Below are 15,887 nucleotides of genomic sequence, written 5' to 3'. Positions count from 1 at the left end.
ATTAGATAAAATGGGATACAAGAACACTACCAATTTTTTTTTTTTTTTTTTTCAAGGCTAACTTTATTTGATCAAAATGCAGTAATGTAAAATATTATTACAATTTTAATTAATGCATTCTTTTTCAACATAATTTATTGCTGAAATGCCAAGCTGAATTTTCAGTATTATTACTCCAGTCTTTAGTGTCACATGGTCCTTCAGAAATAATTCTAATATGGTGATTTAATGCTCAAGGAACATTTCTTATTATTAGAATCAATGTTGGAAACAGTTGTGATGCTTAAAGGTGCCCTAGAACTTTTTTTTTAAAAGATGTAATATAAGTCTAAGGTGTGCCCTGAATGTGTCTGTGAAGTTTCAGCTCAAAATACCCCATAGATTTATTTTTTTTATTTTTTAACTGCCTATTTTGGGGCATCATTAGAAATGAGCCGATTCAGGGTGTGTGGCCCTTTAAGTCTCGTGCTCCACGCCCCAAGAGCTTGCGCTTGCCTTAAACAACATAAAAAAAGTTCAAACAGCTAATATAACCCACAAAATGGATCTTTACAAAGTGCTCGTCATGCAGCATGTCTAATCGCATAAGTATGGTATTTATTTTGATGTTTACATTTGATTCTGAATGAGTTTGATTGTGCTCCGTGGCTAATGGCTAATGCTACACTGTTGGAGAGATTTATAAAGAATGAAGTTGTGTTTATGAATTATACAGACTGCAAGTGTTTAAAAATGAAAATAGCGACGGACTCTTGTCTCCGTGAATACAGTAATAAACGATGGTAACTTTAACCACATTTAACAGTACATTAGCAACATGCTAACGAAACATTTAGAAAGACAATTTACAAATATCACTAAAAATATCATGATATCATGGATCATGTCAGTTATTATTGCTCCATCTGCCATTTTTCGCTATTGTTCTTGCTTGCTTACCTAGTCTGATGATTCAGCTGTGCACATCCAGACGTTAATACTGGCTGCCCTTGTGTAATGCCTCAATCATGGGCTGGCATATGCAAATATTGGGGGCGTACATATTAATGATCCCGACTGTTACGTAACAGTCGGTGTTATGTTGAGATTCGCCTGTTCTTCTGAGGTCTTTTAAACAAATGAGATTTATATAAGGGAGAAACAATGGAGTTTGAGACTCACTGTATGTCATTTCAATGTACTGAACTCTTGTTGTTTAACTATGCTGAGGTAAATTCAATTTTTGAATCTAGGGCACCTTTAATATTTTTGTGGAAACTGTTCAAAAGAACAACATTTTCAATGGAAATATAGCCCATTATAAATGTCTTAGCCATCACTATTGAGCAGCGGTGTCCAATCCTGCTCCTGGAGGGCCACCATCCTGCAGAGTTTAGCTCCAACCCCAATTAAACACACCTGAACCAGCTAATCAAGGTCTATTAGGCAAAGCCACTGGAAGGCAAGCCTTTAGCCAAAAAAGCGTAACGGCTAATGCTAACGCTCCTCCTCTGGCGGTACGCAGGGAAGAAGACCGGAGGCTGTTTTTTGAATGGATGTCAATGGATGAGAGGCTTCACTATGCTGATTAAACAGCTTTTGTGGGGAAATAGCTAATCATTTAATTAATCAACAGCCTGTTCGCTAATCTTCAGCATGTTTTACACTAAACAATACTTTCGTTGGGAACTATATGTAGATTTTAGCTTGATAAAAATTTGTTTTTGAAGAGAAGGCAGACTAGGTTGTGACTGATGTCAATGCCATTACAGGATAGGCTGAGAGGTGCCGCACATGATTACGTTAGTCTTTACGCTTTCTCCAATGGTAAGAGATACAGACCCTCTCATCTCCCTATAATATACAATCTCTGCTAGAAACTTCCAGGCAGGTGTGTTGAGTCAAGTTGGAGGTAAACTTTGCAGGACAGTGGCCCATATATATATATATATATATATATATATATATATATATATATATATATATATATATATATATATATATATATATATATATATATATATATATTATAGGGCCACATATATATATATATATATATATATATATATATATATATATATATATATATATATATATATATATATATATATATATATATATATATATATATATATATATATATATATATATATATATATATATATATATATATATATATATATATATATAAATCTTTCACCAAACCTTTGAACGTTAGTGTATTGTGTGAAGAAAACAAAGATTTGAAAGATTTTAGGATACATTATAAAACGGTCCCGACCCTTGATTCTGATTGGTTGAGCCATGTTCAAAGCTGTTGTAACATTCCTGAAAACATACAGCTGACCACATTACATAAGTATTGCTGCGCAACTGAGTGTGTATGTTGCTGCGTCTGTCTTAGCAACCACTCTTAGCAATGTAAACATGTTTGTTCTCAATTGATTTTTTCATTGAAGCTTACTGCATTATGTAGAATAGAGAGTATTGTGAGAGAGAGATCGAGTTTATTTCCTGCATTCAGATTTAGCATTTTCCGTCAGGTCAGTCCTATGTTCATAATAAAAATCCGTTTAAATGTCCGCTGCGATCTTGTGCTCATTTAATGGGGTATCCCGTGCCTTAGCTGTTATAAATTCACTGTAAACCACGGCTTCTTGGGGCTTATTGCTTTATTTTACATTGATTCATTTAGCAGATGCTTTTATCCAAAACAACTTACATACAATATACATACAATGCTAGCTTTGAAATTAGCCTTAGCAAGGAAAAGTCCATTTTATTTGCATATATGCTTTAAATTTGAGAGGTGGTAGAAACGTTCATGACGTTTAAAAAAAAAAAATGCACAGTTGTCATTTTATGCATGTACTATATATACATGGACTATTTAGTATATACACTGACAAATATCTTCTCTTGTAAAATGTGCGATTAGTACCACCGCTCCCTATACACAGAGCATGCGTAATCACAAATTCGAAAGCAAAAGTGAAAAGCGAGTGCCGCATTCAAAATCAATTTCAATACCCCGCATATAGAAAGTGGCTCACTGATGACTGCAAATTATAGACTTATACACAGATGTTTTTTTTTTTTTTTTTTTTGTTTTTTCCCTCTCCCCACCCCCATCCCAGTGTTATCTGTAATATTGGCGTCACAAGTTGACATAATTTCCTCACTGTGACATCCTTGATATAAACCCTGCCCTACTGTAGCTGAAGAGGAAGTTAAAACGCTGAGATGCAGGAATCCTTACAAAACCCCTTCCACTGTAAGATGAAGAACTTGCTGGGAATGTAGAAGCTTAGGATAAAAGAGAGATCAAGAGAAAACCCGTGAGAGACTTGCTGAGGTCAAACAAGCAATCATTCTTCCAGCTGTCATAGCAGAAGTTCAAAGCGATCAGGCTCCCGTCTTGTATGAAAAGAGTCTGACATTTCTACACAGACACAAAATGATGTTCTTGTGGAAAATTGGACATGAACATCCTCACAAAAACTGAACCGTGAGCTTTTCGATCCTCAGAAGAAAATCAAAGTTGATTTGACCGTTTGTTTCAGTCAGATACAAAGCTCAGTCTACATTGTGTGCAGACCCAAAACACTGAGCTTCCTGAAGCTCTGAGACCCTTTCAGATGCATTAAATGTTGAAAAGGTCTCGTTTCAGGGTGAGGTCTGACTCGTAGCATGTTGAGTCTGCAAATAAAGCAGGCGATGTGACTCAAGGCTAATCTGCTGTAGCAGAGGGCACTTCCCACTGGCACTGCCTCAGACCACAAGCTGTCTATTCTCTATTCGCTCGCTCTTCTTCAAGATGAGCAGCGGTAAGATAACCTTCCTGGAAACCCATGTTTACACAGAAACTGATGCAATTAGGAAACGGCAGGTCTGTTTCCTGAAAATAATGCTTTTGCTGACTTTAGATGTTGGACAGTTGCAGTTTTTTAACATTTAAGGAGGTTATTTTTTTTTACTATTCAGCTCTGAACTTGAGACAATCCCATGTTGATGTTCTGTTTTTGTTTGTTGTTTTTTTTGCAACCAACTGTTAAAAACACTAATATAAATCGTTGCTCTACATCCAAATATTTTGAATAGTAAACCTTGTAATGGCTCTTTGAAAATGAAAACGCAAATAATGTTCAACGCAATAAGGCTGGAATAGGATTGGCATTAGTTTTTTTTGTTTGGGTATTATCGCTTTCTCCTCCATCTCCCTCTCTCTCTCCCTCTCTCTCTCTTTGATGATTTTACCTTAATTTTTTACCTTACATTTACCTTTCATTTATTTTAGTATTATTTATATTATTAGGTTTTATTTTATATTTGCAGTTTTCATTTTGTTTTAATCATTTTATGTGCATTTGAAATTTGTATTATTATTATTATTATTATTATTATTATTATTATTATTATTATACTTTTTATTAATTTTTTTTTTATATCCAATATTTGTATTTGTATTTTCAACTTAATTTCAGTTTTCAAAAATTATTTTTAACAGTTTTAGTTAACAAAACAACACTGGCCTAGAGAACAACTTCTTTAGCAAAAATAAATTATAAATGCCTATAGTTTTACCATGAAATGTTTCTCACGATGAAAGCCACAGAAGCTGTGATGGCGTTAAAAACTAACAAATAAAATGAACAAAGCACTGCTTCAGTCTGGCCTCACGTTATCCCTCTCTCTCTGTCCACCCCTCCTATTCTCTCTGTAGAAAAGTTGGTAGCCTATCAGAGGGAGTTTCATGCCCTGAGGGAGCGTCTGCGCGTGGCAGAGCACCGAACTCTTCAGCGCTCCTCTGAGCTCAACGCCATCCTTGAGCAGTTCAGACGTGCCATCGCAGAGACCAACGGCAGCAAAGATGCTCTCTCCAACTTCTCAGGTTACTGCATGTTAACAAGTTCACAAAAGAGTTTGTGTGTGTGTCATTATTGACTTATTATCTGTCTGGCATATGTTCCACATGTATTAGCGGAACAAATATATGCTTTGTATAGCTGCTTCCTGCAATGAATTCACTTATCTATGTGTTATTATATAGTGCAAAAGTGCCTGTCCACTTTTTCAGTGGCCTTGGTTCTGGAAGTATTTTTTTCTATTAATTTTTCCCATTGAGATTTTTAAAAAAGTCTTTGTTAAAGACTTCTAAGCCATGAATCAAAGCAACCCAGCTATGAGGTGAATTATAACATTGAACATTGAAGCAAAAATAAGTATTTAAAAATTGGACAAAAAGACGAAGGAACAAAACTATGTGGTACTTAATGAAGGAAAGAACTACAAACCTGTGAAGCATTGCAAACAATATAACCTGAATAAAAACAATGAAGAAATATGAAACTATTCATTTAAAGATGTTGGTTGTGTATAAAGAAACGGCATATTTTATGATTATTGCATATGTGTGTGTATTTAAGTAGTTTGAGAGTGTAAGGGACTACACTAATTGTTAAATGTTTAAAAATGTACGTTCAAAATCAATTCCCATATGAAAAAAATGAATAGGATATTTACTTCCAGAACCTGATTTTTGCACTCAGTTTTTCTACATAAGACCTTAAAGGGTTGGTTCACCCAAAAATGAAAATAATGTAATTAATGACTCACCCTCATGTCGTTCCAAACCCGTAAGACCTCCGTTCATCTTCGGAACACAGTTTAAGATATTTTAGATTTAGTCCGAGAGCTTTCTGTCCCTCCATTGAAAATGTTTGTACGGTATACTGTCCATGTCCAGAAAAGTAATAAAAACATCATCAAAGTAGTCCATGTGACATCAGTGGGTTAGTTAGAAAGTTTTTGAAGCATCGAAAATACATTTTGGTCCAAAAATAACAAAAACTACGACTTTATTTAGCATTGTCTTCTCTTCCGGAATCCTTTCCATTGAATTGATTCCATTGAATCCTTTCATCTGTCGGCGTTGGTAATGCACTTTTACGTCGCCGTGGTTGTTTTTGGCGATTAGGACATCCGCGACATGCACACTTACGCACCATTTTAAAAAATATAGCAATATCAAAATACAAACAATGTAGAATAGCTTGAATACAGCGTGTGTCTCCCTCAGACTGTAAACGAAGCTCGGGCGCACCGGATAACGCGTCAGCAGCGTCTTACATCAGCAGCGTCACTGCGGAGTCGTGAACCACACTCCGGAGCAGAAGGGGGCGGTAATGCACCAATAAGCTGGATGCCAACCGCCATAAAACAGGAAAGAAGAAGAAGAAGCGGAGTCGTGAACGCGGATTGACAACAGACCCGGAAGAGAATACAATGCTGAATAAAGTCAAAGTTTTTGTTATTTTTGGACCAAAATGTATTTTCAATGCTTCAAAATGTCGCGGATGTCCTAATCGCCAAAAACAACCACGGCTACGTAAAAGTGCATTACCAACGACGACAGATGAAAGGATTCAATGGAATCAATTCAATGGAAAGGATTCCGGAAGAGAAGACGATGCTGAATAAAGTCGTAGTTTTCGTTATTTTTGGACCAAAATGTATTTTCGATGCTTCAACAAATTCTAACTAACCCACTGATGTCACATGGACTACTTTGATGATGTTTTTATTACCTTTCTGGACATGGACAGTATACCGTACATACATTTTCAATGGAGGGACAGAAAGCTCTCGGACTAAATCTAAAATATCTTAAACTGTGTTCCGAAGATGAACGGAGGTCTTACAGGTTTGGAATGACATGAGGGTGAGTCATTAATGACATAATTTTCACTAACCCTTTAAGCTCAATTACTAAATATTTTGACTAATTTGATAATGCTTTCATCAACCAATACTACTAGATTGTTGTAATTCCAGCTCAGTTTTACACATTTTGCACATTTTCACCTATAGTCAGCACAGAAAATAATGCGCACGACTCCCAAATGCCTCGGATGATTTCTTTGTAAAATGTTAATAACAGGAGAAACGCACAGCCTGAGCCAAACATTAATTTACAGCAAATACTTGTTGATTATGTTTCCAAGGAACATCATTCTTATACTTGATAATTCAGTTGTGCCCTGTGTGTTGTTTGCTTTCCTTTTTTGGATTATGTATTTAAACCACTCTCACCTGCTTCTAAGTACTGAGGATCAATAAGTGAGAGTTTTGATGAATTTTAGTTTTTTTACTTTTTACTTAGAATTAGTTTTTTAACACAGTTTGTGTATCCTTTTAATAATGTTGAAGTACTCTGGTTTCTTACAGATGAGACGCAGAAGTTGTTGAAGGAGTTGGCTCACAGGAAGCCCCTCCAGGTGCCAAATATCTACCACCACCTGCCTCACTTGCTCAACAATGAAGGCAGTCTGCACCCTGCCGTACAGGTGGGCCAGGGACGTACCGGAGGTGAGCAAAACTCATTATCAGTGATCTTATCAAACTTCCAATAAATAGCATTCTCTTTAAAGAGTCTCTTTTTTACATTTTCAAATTTTTTTTGTGTGTAATGTTGCTGTTTGAACATGAAAAAATCTAATCTAAATGCAAGCTTGTGAATCAAAATCGGATCGAATCGTGACATTTGTGACAATACCTAGCCCTAGTTTTTTGAATATTCAAACATTCATCAAAATCAAGGGCATAATGGGTTCCCTTTAAATCAGCACTGAAGTTCAGATGTTCTTTGAATATGACTAAACCAACATTGATTAATGACTAAAATGTGCTACTTTTCACTGTCCTTTTACCAAGTTCATTAGACAAATGCTAATCACTGTTATGGCCTTGTTAAGGCTCACAGCTGTCACGTAGGATTTGTTTTTCACCCTCCATTTCTCACATTTTCACCCAAACAGCGGGGCGTGACTGTGTTCCGTGTCCTTGCTTGTCGTATTGTGTTACATGCCTGTTATCTACGGGCTGTCACAGGCCTGGTCAGTGTGTCAGAGCTGAAGCTGCCGCCAGCAGCCCTGAGTGGAGGCAGAGACCTTTTGTCACTCCTTCACACACCCGCAGCAGGCCTATCAGATTCTCATTAGAGGAATCAAGCCCTCCTGGGTTCAGCAAGGGTTATGGAGAGGACAGCTCTAGTATAGGAAGTAAGAGGGCATGAACGTATAGGATGTAATGGTGTAAGCTGCAAAAATAGGATATTAACTAGTGCTGTCAAAATTAACGTGTTAGCACATGCAATGATTTTTTCAGTTTAACACGTTTAAAATATTTAAAGCAGTTAACACAGCATCTGTTTTTTCCGTCATCCTTTAGCTAGCGTTACATTTATATGCAGGGCTTGACATTAACACCCGCCAACCAGCCAAATGCGGGTAGATTTCAGCTGTGGCGGGTAACACAGCCACTCCCACTAGCCACTTTGGTGGGTTGAATTTAATTTCAGCCTACAGCCTAATCAAATGTAGCCAAGCTCGTCGTAGCACAAAATTACAATCCAATCGCAATTCGTTATCGATTAACTTGCTGTTAGTGAAGGCGGGATAGGCGGAATCGCGCTGAATGACACACAACAGAAGCGCTCTCTTGTGTGCGATCAGTTCTCCTTGCGCCTGAATAGTCAAATACACGCGCACACAGATGTCAAAATGTCCATCGTGTGGAGTATCTCACGTGAATACAGTCGGTTATGGCTTAAGTGGATGTAAACAGGTGGATGTAAACAAGTAGGCCTAGTCTTGATTTAGGTGGTCAGTCTGCATTTGAAAGTTTGAAAGGGTTTTAAATTTAGCTAATCAAGTAAAATGACTTAAAATCAAGTAATTTTAGCATGTCGAAGTCAACTTTAATCATATAAAATGTAATTTCCCAACAGCAAAATTGTGGGCAGTGAAAATGCTGAGTGGGTAGTAACTTTGGGAAACCACCAGCCACAGTGGCTGGTGAGCAAAAAAGTTTGTCAAGCCCTGATTATATTATCACTAGGGGTGTGACGAGATTTCTCGTCGAGGCGAAAAGTAGTCTCGTGATGTTGCCATGACAGAGTGTTAGGATGATTAGGAAAGAATATGCCACCGCTACGTTTACATTATGCCTCCACTGTCGTTTTGCTTTGTATTTAAATAAAAAAAAACATTTAATTCAGTTGGATAACGGTCGCCGCCGCTCCATATTTACAGAGTACGCGCGACCGTTTAAAAGTGAAAGTAAACGCGCGCGCGCATTCAAACGTGATTTCAATACCCGCATTTTGAAAGCGGCTCACTGATGAATACAGATATCTCTCAATATGAAAGCTATTTTAGGCTGGGCAGTGTAGTTGTAACCATCTCCTAGCTCTGTATCAAAGAAAAATTTGGTCTTATTTGATCTTTGAATATTGAGAGAGTGCGATTATGGTTGCACTTATTGTAAAGTGTTACCATAAAAATGAATAACAGTTTTCTCTTCTTATTATTTACTAGTACAAACAATAAGGTTTCATTTGTTAACATTAGTTAATGCACTGTGAACTATCATGAACTAACAATGAATGACTATTTTTATCAACTAACAAAGATGAATAAATACTGTAGCAAATATATTGCTTGTTGTTAGTTGATGTTGGTTAATACATTAATGTTAATAAATGAGACCTTATTGTAAAGTGTTACCATTTTTATTTATACTGTTTTTATTTCTGTGATCAGATTGTGGAGAGGAGTTCAGTTAGGAGGTCAAAAGCTGTAGAAGCTCATAATTCATGTACAGTAAGATCTGAAGAGACTGAAATCATACAGGAGGGAAGTCAGTCAGTTGAGTTAGTGGCAAAACCTTTTACATTACTTGAGTATTGTTGTCTTTTACTGCATATGATAATTCAGTCTCAGAAAGTAGAACTGAAATGACATTCATTACAAAATGATTAGTTAAAACATTTCAAATACACCTGCAGAATATTTTTTCTAGTCATGTATTTCGCCATCTCGTCTCGTGAACTCAATCTCGAGTCTCGTCTCGTCTCGTCTCGTGAGATACTGGTCTCGTCACACCCCTAATGATCACGCTATATATATATATATATATTTTTATATATATATCTTTTTTTTTTCTCCTCCCTTGAGTTGTCAAGGCTATTTGTTTTTCTTTTCGATCTGTGCACAAATATGTGGTTAGTTGCATTTTGCATCGCTTGTTTTTCTGCCCCTGCAACCCTACCAGTGCAGACGTGTGCAGCACACGCAATCACATGAGAACTACTGGATTAAATTACCTCAAATAAATTGTCTGAAGGAAATGAGACTGAGGAAGAAGGAAATAAACAGGAATTATGATGTATTTAATATATCCATAAGCTGACTAGAATGAAGCATTATAGTGGTCCTGATTGCAACCTAATGCATAAGATGTAAAAGTTTAAGAATCACTTGACCGTTAATGTAAATATTGTGGGGTCCGTGTCCCACTCAGTGTCTATAGTGGTTGCAGCTCTCTGTTGATTGACTGGGCTTTTTTTTACTGGCGTAGTGACCAATCCACCACTGATCTGGCTAGTCGACACCATAAGCCTGGAGCTGTCGTGCTCTTTTGTGGTGAGCTCTATTTTGTTCTTGTTTGTATGACACATTGTACCACACTATACTATATCAGGCGGTATGTGGGTTAACGACAAGATGAGTTAAGTCAACGGCTAGATGGCTTTATTACAAGCGACATTCTATGCTAGGACAGACTGCGGTGAATGACAACAGTGACGTTAGAGAATGTCAAAAAAAACCTTGTGTGACTGACCCCTGTCACACGAGGAGGTTGTTTTTCTGAGCATATGGGAAAAACAGTGAGAACTCGTTGTTTTTGGACAGTTGAAGCCCACCCATGATTTATGCCCGCCTCCTCCAAACCCACAGACGGACCTCCCCTACTGGCAAACGGTAATCTCAGCCGCTTCTTTTCACACTGTCAGTGTGGCAAGACTGCGTCCGGCTCTGGCTCGTGCCTATGCCTGCGGTCCCTCTCTTTTCAATGAGATCGTGGCTTAGGAGAGGCTATTTTTAGAGCTGTAAATGGGGACATCTTCTTCTGTCCAAACCCTAGAGACTGTGCACGCTTAGCACCTCCCCCTTATCGATATAGACCCAGGGTTTGCAAACGGATGAAAAGTCAAGGGCCCATGGAGGAGATATTTAGCACATTTGTATGAACATTAATTAATGGTCTAATAAGCATTATATGAAGAAAAGGAAATAAAATTTATGGCGTAACCATCAACTTGTATCTTATTTTCTTTACAACTTGAATGTGTGCAATTTTTTTAAATTATGAATTATTAAAAATAATGTTTTTGGAGAGTTGATTTCTTTTGTGTTCAACAGAAAAAAGAAACTCATACAGGTTTGGAACAACATGAGGATGAGTAAATGATGACAGAATTTTTGGGTGAACTATCCCTTTAAGAGACTTCCTGACATTGACACACTTTTTTTTTTTTTTTGCATGCTTTTGCATGTTTGTTACACCACATGGTTTTTTTGGTCACATCGCGTGATTTTAATTTGACGGACAAACTTTCTTAAATAAGCAATGTTATATTAATGTTGTTTTAAAAAATAACAATAAGGAATATGTCAAACTCAACAAGGCTTTCATTTCAAAAGTTTCATCCTTATGAGTTATTCGTTTTTTTGTTTGTTTGTTTTTTTCATTATTTTGATACCAGGACAGCTGTATCACTGATATTTTTGTCTTTATGCCCCTAAATATCAAAATGAATTTTAATTCAGCACTAAAAACATATCCAATAAATGAGCTTCATGCCATTTATTATGTAATGTAATGGTGTTAATTTTTTTTTTTTTTTTTATGAAATTAATTATCAATTATTAATGAGAAATCTATTATCTTTTAATTTTGGGGGTCCCTGGGTTAGCTGAGAGTCTGAATGGAGGGTCCCTGAACCTGCAAAGGTTGAAAACTCTTGATATACACAATGGAAAAAGAGCAGACTGACACGTTTGAGAGGATTGTTTGAGAGACGCTCCCATTGGAAAATGAAAATGCTCAACATACAGGGTTTCAGTGAAACCCCTAATGTCTCAAACACTCCTTTTCTCCTCAGTAAGGCACTGTAACATCCCTGGAGACCGTCTGAGTATAATTTGCCATAGTTTAGTCTCAAGGCATGTTCAGTGGCTGTCTCAAAGAGAAGCATAAAGACTTCATACTGCTGCTGAGGAGAGAAGAAAGAGCATTCTGGGAGAATGATGCAGTTCAGCATCCCTTTATGTAACTGAGCGCCTGAAGGCCAAACGCTACTTTTGTGAAAGAGAAGATGTAGCGTAGGAGAGAATGACTTGTGTTGAATGCACGTTAACTTAAAAACATGCTTTTTTTTTTAAATGCTCCTCTTTAATTTTTTCTTTCTTGGTGTCTCAGGTGTTTTACCTCTGTCTGATAAACTTCATCTTTCATCTCCTTCAGCTCTCTCTCTCTCTCTCTCTCTCTCTCTCTCTCTCTCTCTCTCTGTCTTTGATCTTCAACCTACTTTACTCTTTCACCACGTGGTGTTGAAAAAACACTCTTTTCTGCCTTCCAGTGGGAAGCAGTGCAAAACGAGGACATATTTTACTATCTTCTGTTTGGTGCTGATGAAGTGTGACAGAGCTTCTGTCAGTCTGTCACTCAAATCCGCTCACACACACACACACACACACACACACACACACACACACACACACACACACACACACACACACACACACACACACACACACACACACACACACACACGTTTGTTTTTGTGAATTGTGGGGACATTCCATAGGCGTAATGGTTTTTATACTGTACAAACTGTATTGTCTATCCCCCTACACTAACCCTAAACCTACCCATCACAGGAAACATTCTGCATTTTTACTTTCTCACAAAATAACTCATTCTGTATGATTTATAAGTCTTTTGAAAAATGGGGACATGGGCTAATGTCCTCATAAGTCACCCTCTCCTTGTAATACTATGTCATACCCATGTCGTTATACAAATTTGTGTCCTGATATGTCACAAAAACATGCACGCACACACACAGGTTTGTTTTGCTTTCAAACAAAAAGGACATTCCATAGGCGTAATGGTTTTTATACTGTACAAACTGTACATTCAATCCCCCTACATTAACCCTACCCCTAAACCTGCCCATCACAGGAAACATTCTGCATTTTTACATTTTTAATGTTTAGTAACATTGTTAAATGTCCTCATATTTCATGTTTATGTCGTAATACCCATGTCATTATACAAATTTTTATAATGCATGAAGGTTCAAGATATGCACTAAGGTTCAGTGCACCTTACTGCATGTACCAAAAAAATGATAAAAAAAAAAATGGATAAAAAAAAAGAATGAAAAACTGTACAATTTGTACCAAACAGTGTTCATTTCGTTGACGAATAATTTTCGTCAACGATATTTTTTCATGGATGAAAACGAAATGATGACTAAATAAAAATGAATGACTACAACTATGACTTAAATCTACTCTAATTTTCGTCAACGAATATAAACGAGACAAAAATGATAGAGAAGGACGATTTGGGAAGATATCCAGTCAGGACTGATGTCCTGGGTGGAAGATGCGCAGAACAAGACAGAACAACTAAAAATCAAATCCAATTAAAATTTTAAACAAAAACTATAATAGTACCTCAAAAGTGTGTCAGTCCCTGACAAGTAGCCTACTGAATCGAGCTCTCTTTCTTGTCTTTTTGCACTTGAACGTAGGGCTTGGCGATATATCGCATGCTATTGTCACGCGCATTTCGTCAGTAAAGCCGGTTCCCTGATTGCCGCTAAATTGCCATCACCTGCTTTCAAATGGAGTGGCATTTACTAGACAGAACCGTAGTTCACTGACAAGCCACGCAATATCGCGTTCATTATCGAAGGCGATTCATCTGCCTATTCTGTCTATTAAATGCCGCTCCATTTGAAAGCAGGTGATGGCAATTTCGCGGTAATCAGGGAACCGGCTTTACTGACGAAATGCGCGTGACAATCGCATGCGATATATCGCCAAGCCCTACTTGAACGGTCAAAAACCATCCGCTTTGGCGAGTAAAGTACAGTTGATTATGTCTTAAGTTAACATAAACATTTTAGAGAATATCAGATGTATATCAGTGTATTGTTAGAGAAATGCTTAATGCATTACAATTTAACTAAATTAGATTTTAATTGATTAAATCAACTGTAGATTTAGTCGACTAAAATCTAATGATATTTAGTCGACTAAAACTAGACTAAAACTAAAACAATTTCTGATGACTAAAACTGAATGGCATTTTAGTCAAAACAGTTCTTATTTTAATTAATGTTTTGTTTTATTTTATTTAAAGTGTAATTTTTTCCCCATCTTATTTTTATGTAATGTACAGAGCACCACACATGATTTGGTGGGAAAAAATATATTATCTTGGCCACGAATTAAGAATTTGTTCCCTCGCTTAAGTTAAACTATGGTCTTGATTTAACTACATTAAAATGAGGGAATGAATTAGTATAACATGGCCATGTTTTAACAAAAAATAAGGGAACAAATTAATCAAATGTGGCAATAAGGCATGGGAACGAATTCTGACCTCGACAGCTTTGGCAAGCCGTTTCTAACTTCTCCGTTTTGGCCTGGGTTTGTTCGAAATGACATCACACCAGTTTGTTCTTCGATTTCACTTCAAGTATATTGGGGTCTTTATGCTCAGATTGTATCAGGAGTCAGAATCTCCTTTTAGGATGATCTGAGATGCATTACAATACAGCAGAGTAATGTGTTTGCCCTTGGAACCTCCATATGTGTCCTTCATGTCTGGACTTCACCATGCCACTGTGGAAACCCCCCAACCCCCCCACCCCCACCCTATTTCTATTTCAGATTTGAGATATCTAGTCAGAACGGTACAGCCAGAACCTCCGGGGTCATATATTTGTCTTGTGTGGATTTGGCCCATTTCATGTTATTTAGAGTAGTTTGTCATCTGACAAGCTGACTGCATGATGTGCTTAAAATTGAGTTTTTGTTCTCTTTTCTATGCAGTTTCCATGGTGATGGGCATCCCCACGGTTAAGCGGAAAGTAAAGTCATACCTGTCAGAGACACTTCATTCGCTCATCGATAAACTCTCAGCGGAGGAGAAGCTCGACTGCGTCATCATAGTGTTTGTGGGAGAGGTGAGCACTGGTTTGAGAAAGGGTGTTTTTGTGTGTGAGGATTGTGGCTTGGTCTGTCTTCCTGTGCGTGAAGATTTATAATAAATACGTAGTTTCGAGGGAAATACTGTGAGCTGACACGCAAGTGGTTTTTAACCATGTTCTAATGGAGTAAGTGACAACTGGGAAAAAGCATTTTAAGAACGTTTTGTTTACTTTTGCTCTGCTTACATAGTTTTGTTGCAGCTCTACTTGATGTTCAGTGTAAGATCTGGGTCCTGAGACCATCATTGCCTTTGTGATTGGTTGAATTGGGTCAACATGATTTGTTTTCTTGTTACCACCCGTGGAGGGGTGCGGGCGATTCACGCTGAGAACAGGGGTCTTGATGCTTTTATGATGCTGTCTGAAGGGCAGAATAAAAGGAGTAGACATGCAGACATACCCGGCAGGATTTGTCTCTCGCTTCATCTGTTGCCACAGTGTTGTTGAACACTGAGTGGGAGGGAAAAATTTATCTTGAGTTTAGGAAGTCTTAAAGTAGAGGAATCATAGTGATATTGTTTAATTATTTCTCTGTATTTTAAGCTTTTTTCATGGTCTTTAATATGTATCTCAGTATTTGTTCTGAAATTGATTGGGTGGTCATTTCAGCCAAACAGATATTGTTGCCAGCACTATATACCTATGATTTTCCAAAACAAAGATCTTATCTTTTCATTAAGATTAAGTCAGTGGTTTGGCCACGGGACCCACATTTTCCCATGGTCATTAAGCTGCAACCCACTTTTTTAGGAATTATATATATATATATATATAT

The 15,887-nt window shown here is 37.2% G+C and overlaps 1 protein-coding gene across 1 annotated transcript in view; it reads left to right on the top strand.

Moving 5' to 3' along the window:
• Nucleotides 1-15,887, top strand: part of mgat4a (alpha-1,3-mannosyl-glycoprotein 4-beta-N-acetylglucosaminyltransferase A) — a 62,090-nt gene that overhangs the window by 19,930 nt on the left and 26,273 nt on the right. Inside the window, exons 3-5 of the mRNA XM_048193182.1 lie at nucleotides 4,703-4,870; nucleotides 7,207-7,347; nucleotides 14,955-15,088. Coding sequence (XP_048049139.1) covers nucleotides 4,703-4,870; nucleotides 7,207-7,347; nucleotides 14,955-15,088 — 443 coding nt within the window. The remainder of the gene's footprint in view (nucleotides 1-4,702; nucleotides 4,871-7,206; nucleotides 7,348-14,954; nucleotides 15,089-15,887) is intronic.

The sequence above is a fragment of the Megalobrama amblycephala genome, linkage group LG6, assembly GCF_018812025.1.
Source record: "Megalobrama amblycephala isolate DHTTF-2021 linkage group LG6, ASM1881202v1, whole genome shotgun sequence".
NCBI classification, from domain to species: Eukaryota; Metazoa; Chordata; class Actinopteri; order Cypriniformes; family Xenocyprididae; genus Megalobrama; species Megalobrama amblycephala.
Note: the sequence above shows the minus strand (reverse complement) of the source record. Positions and strands in the feature narration are given on the sequence as shown.